Genomic DNA, 15315 nt, shown 5'->3' with positions numbered 1-15315 from the left:
TTAAGGATGCACCATTATTATGTGTGCCGCTGTTCAAAAAGCGTTTTCCAAATAAATTATTATTATTATTATTATTATATCTGTGAGCAAAAGTTTATTTACCATTTTACTGATATCATATACAGGTATATAAATTTGAGAACTAAGAAAAACAAAAATGTATCAGGGATTAAATACTTAAATTTTAAATCAGGGCTTAGATTTTTTTTATAAATGGCAAACTATATAGTTAAATTGCAATTTTTTACATTACTCACAAAACACAAAAATGCATATAACAACAGAAAGAGGGATGTGATACTGACAGCTTATTAGGGCTTTTAATAAGTTATTACTATTAATTAAACTATTATTATTATTAATATGTGACCATTGTTTATCTTTTATACAAATCTTACTATTACTATTTATTTCACTATGTCTCTATTCTACTCACTAATTTATATTATACTTTTAGTTGTACATTAGATTTTAAATTATGAAGTTTATTTTGAATACCAGATTTACAGACAACTAAATTGTGTACTTATTTTACAACATAAATAATAAAAAGTACTTTACATTGCAGAATAATGTTACCCTAAGTAAATGTTAAATTATTGATAGTTGAGATACATTTGGAGAATTATAAATCTGCTGAAATCTGAGACATACTGACTCAAAATCATTTGCACAAGGTTTTACCATCATACATACCATGGGGCTTTGAAATAAAGCTCTGTCTACACTATCAAACTTTATGTGACAACAAATTGTGATGTGCCCATAAATGAACATGATGATGTCATATCACTACCATATTTAAGCATATCACTACCATATTTGGGCACATCACACTTTTTTGTCAAACTAGTTTGATAGTGTAGACAGAGCTTTAGACAAATATTATAGGAATATACTGTACAGTACATGGTTTTGTTTTAATACCCATTGATATGACTGATATAATTATACCATTTAATATATAGGTTGATAATTATACATCTATTATACACATCCATTATATAGTAGGCCCTATCTAACAACCTATGTTTAAATGTACTTCGATTTTGAAGGCTAAATAAAGAATGAATGAATATCAAAATAGAGGCGGGTCAACCGTCGGGTTGGAAATACAGCAGGAATAATTAAATAAATATCCATTGATATTATTATTATATGATTACTGTAAACCCATGGACATTAGGTTTTTTATAGGTCAATAGTATACCGTTTAACTTATAGGTCCATGGTTATACACATACATTATACAGCATCTGTCAATATCAAAACGGGTCAACCATTTTAAGCCCTAAATACAGTATAATGTAATACAGGAATAACAACAATAGCACCATAGAATGGCAAAACAGCATTCTCATACCTCAAATACAACTTGTTTCAAATCAATTTATATACATAAACTTCTCTTCTTTCTAAAATCCTTCTTTTAATTTGTAAAAAATACAACTTAAATTAGATTAAACATTTTGGCAGTCAGTCTATTTTCCTTTTTCTAATAAATTTCAAGACTTATTTTTTATAACTATTTGTTATATCTAACACTACAGCTAAATTTGTGATAGAAGAGGTTAGAAAAAAAAAGGTGCAAAATAGCTGGGATAAATAATACATTTTTTTTTTTAAACAATACGTTCATGGTGTAAACATTTGCTTCCCTCAAACTCCTTAATAATAGCAGATAGTTGTACCATTTAGATAAGCTTAATTATGTTGATCGTAAAAAAAAGTGTTCTGTGTTTGCTGCCCTCAATGAATCACGATAGATGGTATGTAAGCCAGTACATAAAGATGGGTTGTAATGTTGTAATAAATAACAGAATGTATATTCGCCTTTTACTGCCATATCCAAAGTTTTCATTGTCCGATTCACCAAGAATGAACATTTTTAAGTTTCTCATCTGTAAAAAGAACCAAGAATATAATATTAATTGAAGTACAGTATAGTTTAGCCTAGTGGTGGATCCAGGTTAGTTTTTTAGACCTGAAAAGTGTAAAATTAAGTACTAAACTTAACCTAATGTCAATTTCTTTTTGTAATTATCAAGTTTTTGAGTGTCGTGGCAATGTTTGATATAGTATTTATTGATGGTTTTATTTTGATAACCAACCACCTCCGACTACTTTTTTTTTGCTGGGCTGGGCACCACCTTAGATATATGCGTCTCATGGAAATTTTTGATATAGTATTACAATGGTTTTATATTGATGACCAATCACCTTAGGCTGTTACTTGCTTTAAATAACTTATGTCTAGCATTACTCTAGAAGACAATTGTAGCATAACAATCGAAATGTCAAAAAACATTCTCAACTTTTCTTTATTTCCTTTTTAGGAATTACATGGTGTACACACAACCAAGCATTACTTTATGAACATGATGGGTCCTTCGCTTACCAAGTCTACCACTACCAGCACTATAACATGTTTGTGACTATGTTACACCACTAACTTAACCGGTCTTAAAAGGTACGTAGAATATATTATTGTACTTACTAGAAAGTAGACTAAAGAAGCACTGCAGTAAATAAGAGTAAGGTAGTAACCTCCACTGGCAAAGAAAAGGCCTCCAAGAATTGCTAAAATCATCCTAGAAAGACCAAAATGTTATTAATTTGTGCGTTTTTTGAATGGTGTTGTAACTAAAGCTCTGTCCATATATGGACACGATGATATCATATCACTAACATATCTGTGCACATTTTTTGTCAAACTAGTTTGATAGTGTAGACAGAGCTTAATAGATGCCTAGCTAACCGATCCCATGATCCTGTGTTCAAGTCAGGATTTTTCTCATGACAAAAAAAACTACTCCAAAAATCCGGTATATCTTGTGAAGAAGGACAGTAAGTGATCTCACTTATGGCTATCCCTTGAGAATAACAATGGTTCTGGGACTTCCGTCTAGCAATGTTGTCATTTTGTATATTTTCTACATTTTAATCCAGAACTTTTTTTATTTGCCCCGTGTGGGATGATTAAAGAATTTTGAATTGAATTGAATTTATTTAAGGAAGTGGCTTCATCTATGCTTAGGAGTCCAATCCACAGGCTATACCTACACCAATATTTTGTAGAGGGATGTTTTTTTTTTAGGTTTCAAGGGTCGGAGGCCTGATTGTCCCAATAGGCACAGATATAGCATGTAGATTGCATGTACTCTAGCCACTGCGTTTATTTTATTATCTGTAAAATTATATACTCCATAGTTGTTGACAACTAATTTCTAAAAAACTTACCCAACATATTTGTATCCACAAAATGCAAGGAGGTCTAATGATTTCAAAGCTGAGTTAATATTCATGACGTAGAGGGTGAAGAGAACAGCTATGATTTCAATTACTAACCAAACTAATGCTGAACTTGCTTGCATTCCAAGTAATTCTGGTGTGAACCTGGCAACACAAAATTAACATATAATGAATATTCATGAGAGTACAGAAATGTTTATATTTAAATACAGTAGAGATAATAATTATTGACTATAATATCTCTATGCATAGGGCAAGTTGAAGTGGGCAAGTTTTAGTGACCAAATCAACTTACCGGTCCTGTCTACCAAGGGCAACTCCAGCTAGGAGCAAGTATGTAACAAACGCCATGGTTGGTATGTATAGATCGGGGGCATTTAATTCATATCGTGGGGCAACTGGTTCATCTGATTGGTAATTTACTGTCCAATTCTGTGAATCAAAACATCAATGGAAGAATATTATTCTTTGAAGACATATAGAGTAACAAGAAATATAAAGGAAGAGTAATGAAGATTTGGACTGAAGCTCTGTCTACACTATCAAACTTTATGTGACAAAAAAATGTGATGTGCCCATGGACATGATAATGTCATATCACTACCATATTTGGGCACATCACACTTTTTTTGTCAAACTAGTTTGATAGTGTGGACAGAGCTTTAGTTAGGTAAGTAACTACTACATAATAGAAAGTAACAATAACAAGGTGTGATCATATTAGGTGCCTGTTTACACAGTATGTAAATGACTTACTGTATTAGTATAGGGAAATAACAACAGTCCCAATTTCCTAACAACGTAGCTTGTGTCTACAGCAAAGTAGTACTTCATCTTGGACACCGACATAATCCTATCAATCTGTAAGAAATTGAAATAAATTATACATTTAAAAGACACACATTCTCATATTTGTTATGATTGAAGAAGGTGGAAGAATGGCAAGAGAGCTTTCAAGAAGAAAAAAGATAATTATTATTGGAGGAGAAGAAGGCGGATGCAGATGAAGATAAAAAAAAGTGATGTGCCCATATTTGGGCAAATCCAACTCTTTTGGTCAAGTGTAGACAGAGCTTTAGAGCAAGGCCCCACACCCTTCCTTCTCCCTCAATTGAAGCATTGTGAGGAAAGTGTAAATAGTGTGGAAAGTGTAAATAGTGTGGATCATAGCTTGTTCACCCTCTGATGCAGGCTCAAACGGTAAAGTTCCCAATTAAATATATACTAACTTTTTTCTCCAAAACATCCTTTCCTTGACCAGCAAGTGATGCTCCATACTGCACGGCCATGTTTGCCATTGGGTCATTCATGTACTGCTGACCTGGAAATCCTGGTTGGGGTGGCCCATACGCATACTGTCCACCCATGTACTGCTGCTGCTGAGGGTCGGACATTGTGCTGGTGTCATCAAACAGGGGGGTCGGACCCTTGTTCATGTTTTGTTTTTGACTTTTTCGCTGATGACCCTGACCTTGGTGAGCTGAAATATTATATAATATAAATAAATAAATATATATAAAATTAATTTCTTGGTATAAATTTATCTAAATAAATCAGTTTTAAACTCAAGGGGAAATAGTACAAATTTGGCAAAAATGATGGGGCGGGATTGTACTCTTGTATTGTACTGTATATTGGAAAAAAGAAAACATTCAATGGTTCTACATAGGTTTTTACTTTTTGGGTGCAATATTTAAAAGAAAAATCCATTTATTTACAATAATGATGCTAAACGCAATATAAAAAAAAATAATACGCAAATAATAAACTGTGATGCAGCGATTATTGGAAACGGATGAAAGACAACAACAATTTTAAAATAAAATAGGCTATAAAAATGTATAATTTATAATGCAAAATAAATGTATTATATGAAATCTAGTAATATAGAAATAAAAACAACAGTTAAATAATATTCTACTAGCGTAAATCATAAAATCAAAACAACTAAGCTAGGCCTCTTTCTAGTTCGTATAAACAACGCCAAGGTCGCCGGTGAACATGCTCCAATTAACATCACACAGAGGTACACGGTGGTGGTAGGCAGGCTAGGATCGACGGCAGGAGGACACATCAACCATCCATGCGACACTGAAGTATTTCATTGGACTGAAACATACACTTACGATTCCTGAACTGTGGCGGAACATCCATACTTCAACCTACAAAATTCCAAATTTTAAAAATTAAAATATTATCAGGTAATGTGTAATATTGTCTTCCAGATTAGAAAAAGACGGTGAAAACGTCGACATTAGCCAAAAAGTGCCACGAGAAAGTACCACCTATCCTACTAATTTTTTTATATAAGTATTTAATAATTCTGCTTAGGCCTAGGTAGGTTTGAAATTAATTAATTACGCATATTTCAGATTATTTAAAAATGATTTTAGTTAAAGTTTATCTTTTTATTACTAATACAACATTTTCTAGAAAAGTTTAGAAATATTTTAGTAGCTTGGGTAATCTCAGTTGACCTCTGGTGAAAACCCATGTGTCGCACATTTGATTGATGTTTACAGAAATAAAAAGCACAAAAATGCAGCAACAACAGTGTGAACTAAGGTCATTTGGCTCAGAAATAGGTGGATTAACTCGGTCAGATGGATCAGCAACTTTTAATCAAGGTTTAAACGTTAAAATATGTCATAATAACATAAATAATACATAGTTAAGTTAGCTAGGCCTAGGCCTACCTCTTTTAATTTATCATATCAATCAGGCTCACACACAGGCAGTCCCACTATAGTCTATAGTCTCACTCAGACAGTCAGTCAGCCAGCAGCTGAGTTACATTAGCCTAGCTAGGCACCAGGCAGTTTAGATTTTTAGGCCTAGATAAAATAGGTGTTAAATTAAAGTAGCTATGATGCCACAGCCTAGGCCTAGGCCTAGAGTTTAACATGCAAGACATATCCATTTTTTTACTAGAATAGAACCAACCACTGTTACGTTAGTGTTACTGTCATGCCATGGGGATGGCAATATCTTAAAATATATTGAGAAAAATCTGTATATTTATAGTAGTTAGTACAGTAGTAGTACATTACAGTCTAGAGTAGTAGGCCCAGTCAAATACACTGGAAACTAATTCTTATAATTCTGATGATTATTAATTTCAGGTGACACAACTGTTCTGGTTGCAGTATATGGTCCAGGAGAGGTTAGACAAAATAAAGAAATAATTGATAAAGCCACAGTGGAAGTTGTCTTCAAACCTAAAACTGGCTTACCTGGTATGTTTATACTTCTAATATAGGCTCCCGATACTCAGTAACATATTGTATTCATTTTTACTTTATTTGTTCAACTTTTATCTATGGTATAATCTTTATTTTTTTTATTGTTCTTTTTTTTTATATTTTTTATATTATTATTAATTTGTCATGGCAATCCTGCCCCAGGATTTTCATCTTTTTGGGATTCTGCCTTCGTCTATTACCTTTTTTCCATTAATCTCAATCTGGCCTTTTTTTTTGTACTTATTGCCTTTTGGTTTGGTTTATAAACATGACATAGGAAAATACAAGGTTACACAAATTTAAGTTAAAAAGTTATTCTACAAAAAATATATATACCGTACATTATTACAATCATTGTAATTAAAATTCTTTTCTGACTGAATCTCTTTTATTTGTACTACAATTTAAAAATACAATTAAAATCAGAAAAATAAAAAAACAGACAATAAATATCTAAATGAACAAATAATAAACGACAAAAATAAATGTTGTTTGAATTGAATTGAATAGTATGCAGCACAATATATATCACTTTTCAACATGACAGGCCCATTGTCTATTTGATTAATAATCTACCACATCCATGAATTATGTATGATACTCTTCAGTATTAAGATGTAAACTATGAATATATGTAAAATTCTTTTAAATCAAAATGTATGTAAAGAATGTCAATAACCAAGAAAGAGGCACTCTTCCCTGCAATAACAGCCATTAAAAGATAACAATATATAACCTCAAGTCTTTAACTAGTCTGCTACATTCAACCACTATCTTTCTACCCCTCTCCCTTGCCCAATTCAACTGTAACTACAGCCCTGATAATTAGTATTTATATATGATCTTTTTGCTTCAGGTGTTTATGAGAAATCTCAAGAACGATTGATACAGAACTCCTGTGCTGCTGCTATCCTATCAGCTCTGCATCCAAGAACATCTATTCTGATTGTCGTTCAAGTCATCAAAGACTCTGGTTCAGTATCCTTTAAGGCAATTTGCAACTACACACAAAGAATTATTCCTTGGCCATCTACCCTCTAAAGCTCTGTCTAGGTCCCTCTGTGCCCATATTGTTATGTTATATTACTAACATATTTAAGCATATCACTACCATATCAGTATCTACTGTAGTTGGATATTGTAGACAGAGCATAACCCATTAGGACAACAATTAATATCTTCTTTGACATAATTGCTCCCACCAACTACCCCCTTAGAATAGTTATTCCTTCTTTAAGCAATTACTTCCATCTTCAAACAATTAGTAGTGTCTTATGCGCTGTCTACGCTATCAAAGTAATTTGACAAAAAAAGTGTGACATATGTATATAGTAGTGATGTGCCATCATCATGTCCATATATTGTCACATCAAATTTTGTTGTCACATAAAGTTTGATGGTGTAGACTGAGCTTTAGGACAATCTATAGACTAATCTATTAGGAGGTTTGCAGCAATGATAAAAAAGTATCTTGCCTGGCTGAGGACAGGTTTGTATCCATCATAAAGCTCTTGCTATACCATACAACTTTATGTGACAACAAATGTGATGTGCCCATATATGGACATGATGTCATATCACTACCGTATTTAAGTATATTACTACCATATTTGGCCACATCACACTTTTTTTGTCAAACTAGTTTGATAGTTTAGACAGAGCTTTACCTTCTCTCATTTCAAAGAGACAAGTGGAAAAGTGGATTAGAATGATTTGGATAAATCTTTGTTAAAAAACACTTCTCCACTAATTTAAATTTGTTAAGCTTTCTTAATGGCTGTCAGCTTCTGTCTTGTTGTATAAATGCAGCATGTTTAGCTCTAATGGATGCTGGTGTACCAATGAAGTATCTCATTTGCTCCATCACATCCGCTCTTGACAAAGAAGGCACAGTCATCTTAGATCCGACGGATAAACAATGCAAGGTGGGGCTAGTTATTGCGGCATTTCGCACTGCTGGCTGCCGTGGGTCTGTAGAGGGCCTAACCTGAATTTCAGCAGTTTCCAGTTAATACATTTTTATTTTTTATTGTTAATCGGTTTTAGCAATTAATTTCATTTTCTTTGTAGGATGCAGCTTCTGTCATGACATTTGCTTTTGAAAGCCGCAAACAAAATATTATTACGACGTCATTATCAGGGTCATGTTCCATTGAACAGGTAGTCATTTTGATATATTGTCATTTTAAAATTGTGCTCAATGATCCTATCTTGTTAATACAAATACCCCTGACCATTAAATTGTGTTTAGAGCAGTGAAAGTTAAAGTAGGTTTTGCTGTGTGACTCGCAAGACCATGTGTGCAATAAGCGTTTAAGCGTTGATCATACTGAAGTTAATTTGGTCATAGTCACAACCGAGTTGAACAAGAAAATGCTGGCTACAGTACCAGTGCTTGCCCAGTAAATCTAACCATGGTCTCGGTAAAACCAATGCAGTCTAATAACAGGATGCTGAGCTTCAGAGATCTAAGGGTTTATCTCTGGCTGTTACAAAATCAGTTTCACACCCCCTAAACTCTTTGACTGATTTTTGATTGGCCAATTGGCTTCTTTAAATGATTGGTTGACAGACACTGTGCCACAGCAAATAATATTTGGCAAAAAGAAACTTGTAACAGTCCTTTGATCTTATGTCTTGCTGCAACAAATACCAACTGTGCTGTACTTGGTACATATTATGTACATACTGTATTACAATACTGTTGGTATTTGTTGCAGCCAGAAATAAGATCAAAGGACTGTTACGAGTTCCTATCTTGGCAAGGCGAGCTCAGTGTCCTGTTATTAAATTGTCTTGGTAAAACTGACCTTGGTAAAACTGACCTTGTTGAATATTCCATCTTCAATCAATGGTCAAAGTACCCATGGTTTATGGTACATTTATTGTCCTGGTTAAGTTTACCGTTTTTTAAAGATTGGTGCGAATACACTTTAGATGATGTTTTAAAAAATTGTGATTTTCTTTGCAGTACAACACATGTTTAGCCGCATCCAAGTTGGCGTCTCAGAAGATTTTTGCCTTTTACCGAACATCTGTCGAAAGGAAGCTATCCAAGTCATAACAAAGTACAGCATACTTTTGTTATAATATTATTTGAATAAAAATATTTGATTTTTGTAAATGGCAAATGTTGAAACACAAAAACAAAGAAAAATGATATATAACAATTACAAATGGGTAGTTGTATATGTGTTTATGTATACTAATGGCACTCCAGCCAGTGAGTCCATGAAAGATTAGTAACATGTTTGGCTGGATATAAAGAACTCTAAAAGAGAAGAGTGTAGGGATGTAATTTGATGATTGGTGCGACAAGATGTTGGTCTATCGATATGTTCAAAAGTGTTCATTCAAGAGTACAACAAGTGGCATTGTGGTTTGGAGGTTTCTTACCAGATTCGGAGTCCTGGGTTCAAATCTTGTCTTGTGTCAAGGGTTTTTTCATGACAAAACAGATCACTCCCACGGTCTATATTATACAGATATTGCCTGCTTAGAGGTGAAATATAAGATTTGACATCCCCTCTGGGAATGATATTTTGTTTATTTCCCTCAGCGCGGCTTTATATAATAATATAGAAGACTATAAGTAGAGAATTGCTGGTTGTTTATCTATAGCCTGTTGACATTGGCATGCATTTTGGTCCTCACTGTTGTGTATCTGTGTGCAAACAAAGCATGGATTGTTGCCTATTGTGATTGAATACGCTATCGGCAATAAGCCTCGAGGCCAAACAGTCCCCTTAAAATGGGTGTCCCCTTAAAAAAGGTTTCCTGAAGCATAAAAACATATATTGCATATATTTCATGGGAAAGTGTCCATTAGGGATTCTACTGTAATATAAAACTGGTTGGAAATAAACCTGGTATAACACAACATGAAACAAGTTAATATTTATAGAATAAGTTTAATGGTTTGATTTGATACTAATGGTATAATGTTAGTTACTGTTGCCTAAACAAAAATCATTGAGGAGTAACGGCTATCAGCGCTCACTGGCTAAACCCAGTGGCCTCGGACCTTATAGGCGCTCTTGAGCAGTGCCCAGAGGAAAAAACAAATGCCGAAATGGGCGAAAAACGCTCCAGCATTGGAAATTGGAGGGCCTCTAAACCAGGAGCGTCAGACCTCTGCATTTCGCCACTAATTGAGGCCTGCCATCAGTTGAAGTGAGTCATGTAAGGAGTTATTTGCAGGGGCGCAGCCAGTGGGGGGGTCACGGGGGTCCTGACCCCCCCTTTTTTTTATAGAAAAAATCAATAAAAACCGGAGACAACAATACAGATCAAATCATCCTGGAGATACTGTGGAAGATTACTACCGAGCAGTATTACCAAATCAACTTGATTACAAACCGAGTTAAAAACCCGTTTTTCTGCCGATAACAGGCCATGCTTTAAAATATTTGGCGTAGCACCCGAGTCTATCATGAAGTGTAATGTTGAAGAAGTCTTCAAGGAACTTGAATTTGGTACGATGATCTGCCAAGACACGAACATCTTCATTCCGAGCTTCAGTGATGGAAGCGACTGTGTAAAATTAGCGGATCCAGATGTGTTCCCGAATGTGTGTGCACTTCTTCTAATCGCGTAGGCCTATGCCCGTAACGTCTGCTTAAACTGAGCGGAGTTTTTCGACTTTATGGAGAACGAAAACCTGTTTGGGAAATCACATGTCTTATGAGCAGCTTTCGGGATTGTGCCTCATGAACATACACTTTAACATGAACATTAATACAGAGAATGTCATTCGCGAATTCTGTCTCCAAGCCAAGAAGAATGTTCCAAACTTATGTTTAAAGATGCATCACGCGATGTCAAGAGCGCCCTTATAGTAACTAACGTAAAATGTATGATAATAATTTAGAAGTTAGTTATTACAATTATGTATAAGCTATCACCTATACTATACATTCGAACAAAATAGGTATATTTTTAAACAAAATATTGTATGTACTGGGTATGATAAGCGTCTCACATACACACGGAGCCAAGATAGCTTCTTGGACTTGCATAGTGTATGAACTCTAACATTACGGTTCTCATTTAATAATATCACTCCCTCCATGCTATCATTCTAATTTCTTTTTTCAAACTTTTGCATCTCTACGTTCATTTCATGCAACTTTTGTATTGGTGAAAAGGGAGGAATTCAAATAATTCCTCCTCTGAGTTTACAGCCTCTCTACACAAATCAACAAACAAGCAAGAAAAAAAGTGTTTGTCTGTGGCAGCCTGGAATATAAAAATGTTCTGTAATGAAAATGAGAGTTGTTTTTTGTTTTCTTTGTTTCAGTTTATTAGTGTTAACATTGTCATATTTGTAGACTGTGGGCTCAAACACGGGACCCTCCCCCCCCCTGGGGATTTTTCGGGACCAGTATTTTTTTTAACCCTACCCATATACGAACTAAAATCAGGTTGTCTGCACATTGCGCAGTGGTGCGTATTCCCGTGAGGGCGCGTTTTCAAAATGGCTGCCCATAGGCTCAGGTGCCTCTATCTTGGCAACCACTCATGGTAGAGACTTATAAATGGTCTCAAATTGTTTACAGTAAGCACATTTCTATTTGCTCTAATGAAAAGTTTTGTAAAAATTTGACCGGAAATGACATTTTTGTCACTCTGACCTTTGACCCGGTTTTGTCATATCTCTATAACTACTGGTAGTACACATTTGGAATTTGTCGCAAATTGTTTGGAACATGTGGTTTTATACTTGCTCTAATGGAGAGTTTTATGTAAAGGGGACTGGGAATGCCATTTCTGACCGTTTTGTCAAAATGGCTGCCAACAATTCTAATAAAAGTGCACTATTGGTTTTTTTTCTATATTTTAAAGACATAACATTGACTTTACATGATAGACACTTGTAAATGATCTCAAATTGTTTACAATATGCATATTTCTATTTGCTCTAATGAAACATTTTGTCAAAAAATTACCGGAAGTGACATTTATGACCTTTATGACTTTTGACCTGGTTTTGTCATATCTCTCTAACTACTGGTAGTATACATTTGGAAATTGTTGCAAATTTTTCAGAACATGTGGTTTTATAGTTGCTCTAGTAGAATGTTGTATGGAAAAGTAACTGGAAATGCCATTCCTTACTATTTACAATAAAAGTTTCAATAACAAGATTATCTAGTCTTCTTCCGTGTAAAAAAAAATGTCCATCAAGTTGTTAAATTCAGTTTGCTCATCATCATCCTCCTCCTCATCCTCCTCTTCCTGTTCCTCTACCAATACGTCAACCAGCTCATGTGGCATCATATCACCTTCCGTCCACTTCAAGTCCAACTTTTCATTTTGAATACACCATGCCCGTCTGGTTGAGGGATATTTGGTACGGCTTGATAATTAGATCTTTTAACATGCATTTTTAGAGCATCTCGGCAAGGTGGAGGGAGGCTCATATCCATGCCATCATAGGTCGAAAGTATTGCACCTGGCTTGACACTAAATCTTTCCAGAAATTTATCATGTCGCAAAGTGTTAATGTCAGTTACGAGTAGATTTAGTGTTGTAAAGACGGCACACAAAATGCTCCAAGCTTTCATGAGTTTCATCTGCAATTTCCAATGATCGGCCAAGAGTCAGAAATGCACCAAGAAATTCCTGGTGCTGTTTGAGGATCTTCAAAGGTAGTAGTTTCCCCTTACGAACAAATGCACTGGTTGTGTCACAACAACTGAATGCATGTAATGCGGGAAGGGCATGACACACATCATTTCCCACATCACTTATGACTTTATGCACATCTACAAGACGTCTTTTATTGCCAACACCTGTATCAAATAGTATTGTTTGAGTCAGTTCCTGGGTGTGATGAAGCAAAAGAATGAAGACATCTGTGTCTGGAGATCGAATGATTATGGTAGAATTGGATGATGAATTTCTGGCAATTTGCAGACAGTGGAGAATCAACTTCGTGAGCCTCTTCCTGTGTTGACGATAACTCTGACATAGTTTCTCGGCCATCATTGCTCTTCAGACTTAGGCATTTATTCGTATAGCCAAATACAACTTCTCTTCCATGAAGATTTGGTGCATATTTATTCTTTTTCCATTCACTTAGTAGAAATTAGTGTCATCTTATTGTCATCGCTTGACAGAAACGATTTCCAGTCTCGTGGCACTTTAGTCTTGACTCCTTTAATTATATGGGATTTAGAAGAACCTCTTCTAGCCCTTTCAATTCCTTTGATTGATAGTGGGAGGTAGGTATCAGTTACAAAGTCCACACGTTTTACCTTAGGCAGCTGTCCAAATATACTCTCTGCCAGGTCTCCAAATGTATCAGGCAAAGCCATCTGTGCTTCCAGCAGAGCCATTCAGTGAACAATATATGTGGTTTCTCCAGCCGGCCTTTCTATTGTGTTCGATTCGCCTACCAATGCATGCATAAGCTTTGCCTTGTCTGTCTTCACTGGAACACCATCAGCCGTTGCAAGTGCCCATGGAACAGGTCCCAATGAGAAACTAAGCACCCTCTCTATACTAATGTCATGCTTCATTGCTAAAAGTACAAGCTGACCAAATACACTTCTTTCAGCTTTTACTTCTTTGGTCTTCTTTGACTGTCCCGAGATCTTACAGGATTTGGCAAGTTGTACAAATGTCTTTAGTTTACACTTCTTGATTGGATGATGAAAACTTACTGTGCCTTCAACAAGTCGTTGCGTAACAAATTTGTCGTAAGCCTGTTTTCCAATATTATCAGCCTGGAGGAGATCATGTTCGATCTCATCTGATACTGGTGCACCTGATGACAGACAGTAGAGGACGTTCTTGTTTTCAACAACAAAAGGATTTACAAAATTATGAAATGCTGCTAGAACCTTGCAAGTATCTTGTTCACTGTTGATGATGTGTGAGGACTTCAAGCCCTTGTGTGAAGTTGATTCCATGTTATCCATGTCTGCCATTTCCATTGTGGCTTGCTGGTAACCAGCCCTACTGTGTCTTGTCGTGCACCACCTATGATATGCCGAATAGTTCCTGCTGAATCCTATGATTCCACCATGGCACTTTGCGTGACGGTTGATAGTTTGTTCAATTGTGATGTCAACAGCATTTCTCGACATCGGAATTTGTGATCGTTTAACGCTGAAACCATTGTGTCGCAAGAGCTCCTCTGCTCCGGGATGTGTCTCTGATATGTTTAGGAGAGACAGGAAATACACCATTGTATATCTAGCATAGTTTTGGTGGTCGTAGCTAAAAAACAGACTACACATTCTTTGTAGGCTAGCTAAATGCAAATCAAAATTGTTTTCTTAGTTGCTCTTTGAAATTGAAGGATAAGCCAAACTCGATCCATATAGTTAAGCCAGAACTGTGCAGTTTTACCAAGTTCTCCGAGGCCTAGGCTAGTCCACATTTTGCACCATGTACTGTACTAGGAGAGCAAATTGCTTGTAATACTTACTATGAATTAACTTTTTTGTTGAAAAAGCACAATTTTCTTCGATAATTTAGCTCAATGTTATATAGACTAGACTGGTTTCATACAACTGATCAACTAGACTACTACACTGCTATCTGTGTTCTGATTGGTTTAAAGTTGAATGTCATGCATCAACTAATTTGTTTGATAGAAGTTTTTGTATTATTTTAATAATAATAATATTATTTTATTAGTTTAATCAAATAATGTCAGTACCAGTTAAATTATTGAATGGTAAAATGACATTCTGACATTTTTCTGATTGTTTATATAATCATTTCTAGTAATTACTTCAATTTTGTTAAGTTTTATGATTTTCGACGGCCATTTTGAAATGCGCCCTCTATATTGACTTTTCGGAATACA

The 15315-nt window shown here is 35.1% G+C and overlaps 2 protein-coding genes across 2 annotated transcripts; one reads left to right on the top strand and one right to left on the bottom strand.

The window, feature by feature from the left end:
• Positions 1-92: 92 nt before the first annotated feature.
• LOC140060041 (protein YIF1B-A-like) lies at positions 93-5515 on the bottom strand. The gene is made up of 7 exons (XM_072106081.1): positions 5379-5515; positions 4482-4732; positions 4009-4113; positions 3548-3684; positions 3241-3396; positions 2498-2591; positions 93-1901 (listed from the first exon to the last, which is right to left on the bottom strand). Exons 1-7 carry the CDS (start codon positions 5404-5406, stop codon positions 1758-1760), a joined length of 915 nt encoding a protein of 304 aa, XP_071962182.1. The 5' UTR covers positions 5407-5515; the 3' UTR covers positions 93-1757.
• A 206-nt stretch (positions 5516-5721) lies between these two features.
• LOC140060603 (exosome complex component RRP46-like) lies at positions 5722-10742 on the top strand. Its single transcript, XM_072106884.1, has 6 exons — positions 5722-5879; positions 6375-6488; positions 7351-7472; positions 8279-8419; positions 8565-8654; positions 9466-10742. The coding sequence occupies exons 1-6, from the start codon at positions 5765-5767 to the stop codon at positions 9556-9558; spliced, it is 675 nt and encodes a 224-aa protein (XP_071962985.1). The 5' UTR covers positions 5722-5764; the 3' UTR covers positions 9559-10742.
• The last annotated feature ends 4573 nt before the right edge of the window (positions 10743-15315 follow it).

Source organism: Antedon mediterranea, chromosome 10, assembly GCF_964355755.1.
Source record: "Antedon mediterranea chromosome 10, ecAntMedi1.1, whole genome shotgun sequence".
NCBI lineage: Eukaryota > Metazoa > Echinodermata > Crinoidea > Comatulida > Antedonidae > Antedon > Antedon mediterranea.
This window is presented reverse-complemented; position numbering and strand designations above follow the sequence as displayed.

Excerpts from the sequence above, each read along its gene's own strand:
- LOC140060603 (XM_072106884.1), top strand. The coding sequence starts at position 5,765 with ATGTTTACAGAAATAAAAAGCACAAAAATGCAGCAACAACAGTGTGAA. Across the intron at positions 5,880-6,374 it reads ATCAGCAACTTTTAATCAAG|GTGACACAACTGTTCTGGTT; the intron begins GTTTAAACGTTA and ends TATTAATTTCAG. Across the intron at positions 8,655-9,465 it reads GGTCATGTTCCATTGAACAG|TACAACACATGTTTAGCCGC; the intron begins GTAGTCATTTTG and ends TTTTCTTTGCAG.
- LOC140060041 (XM_072106081.1), bottom strand. The coding sequence starts at position 5,406 with ATGGATGTTCCGCCACAGTTCAGGAATC. Across the intron at positions 3,397-3,547 it reads GCCCTTGGTAGACAGGACCG|GTTCACACCAGAATTACTTG; the intron begins GTAAGTTGATTT and ends TTGTGTTGCCAG. Across the intron at positions 2,592-3,240 it reads TGTGGATACAAATATGTTGG|GATGATTTTAGCAATTCTTG; the intron begins GTAAGTTTTTTA and ends TGGTCTTTCTAG.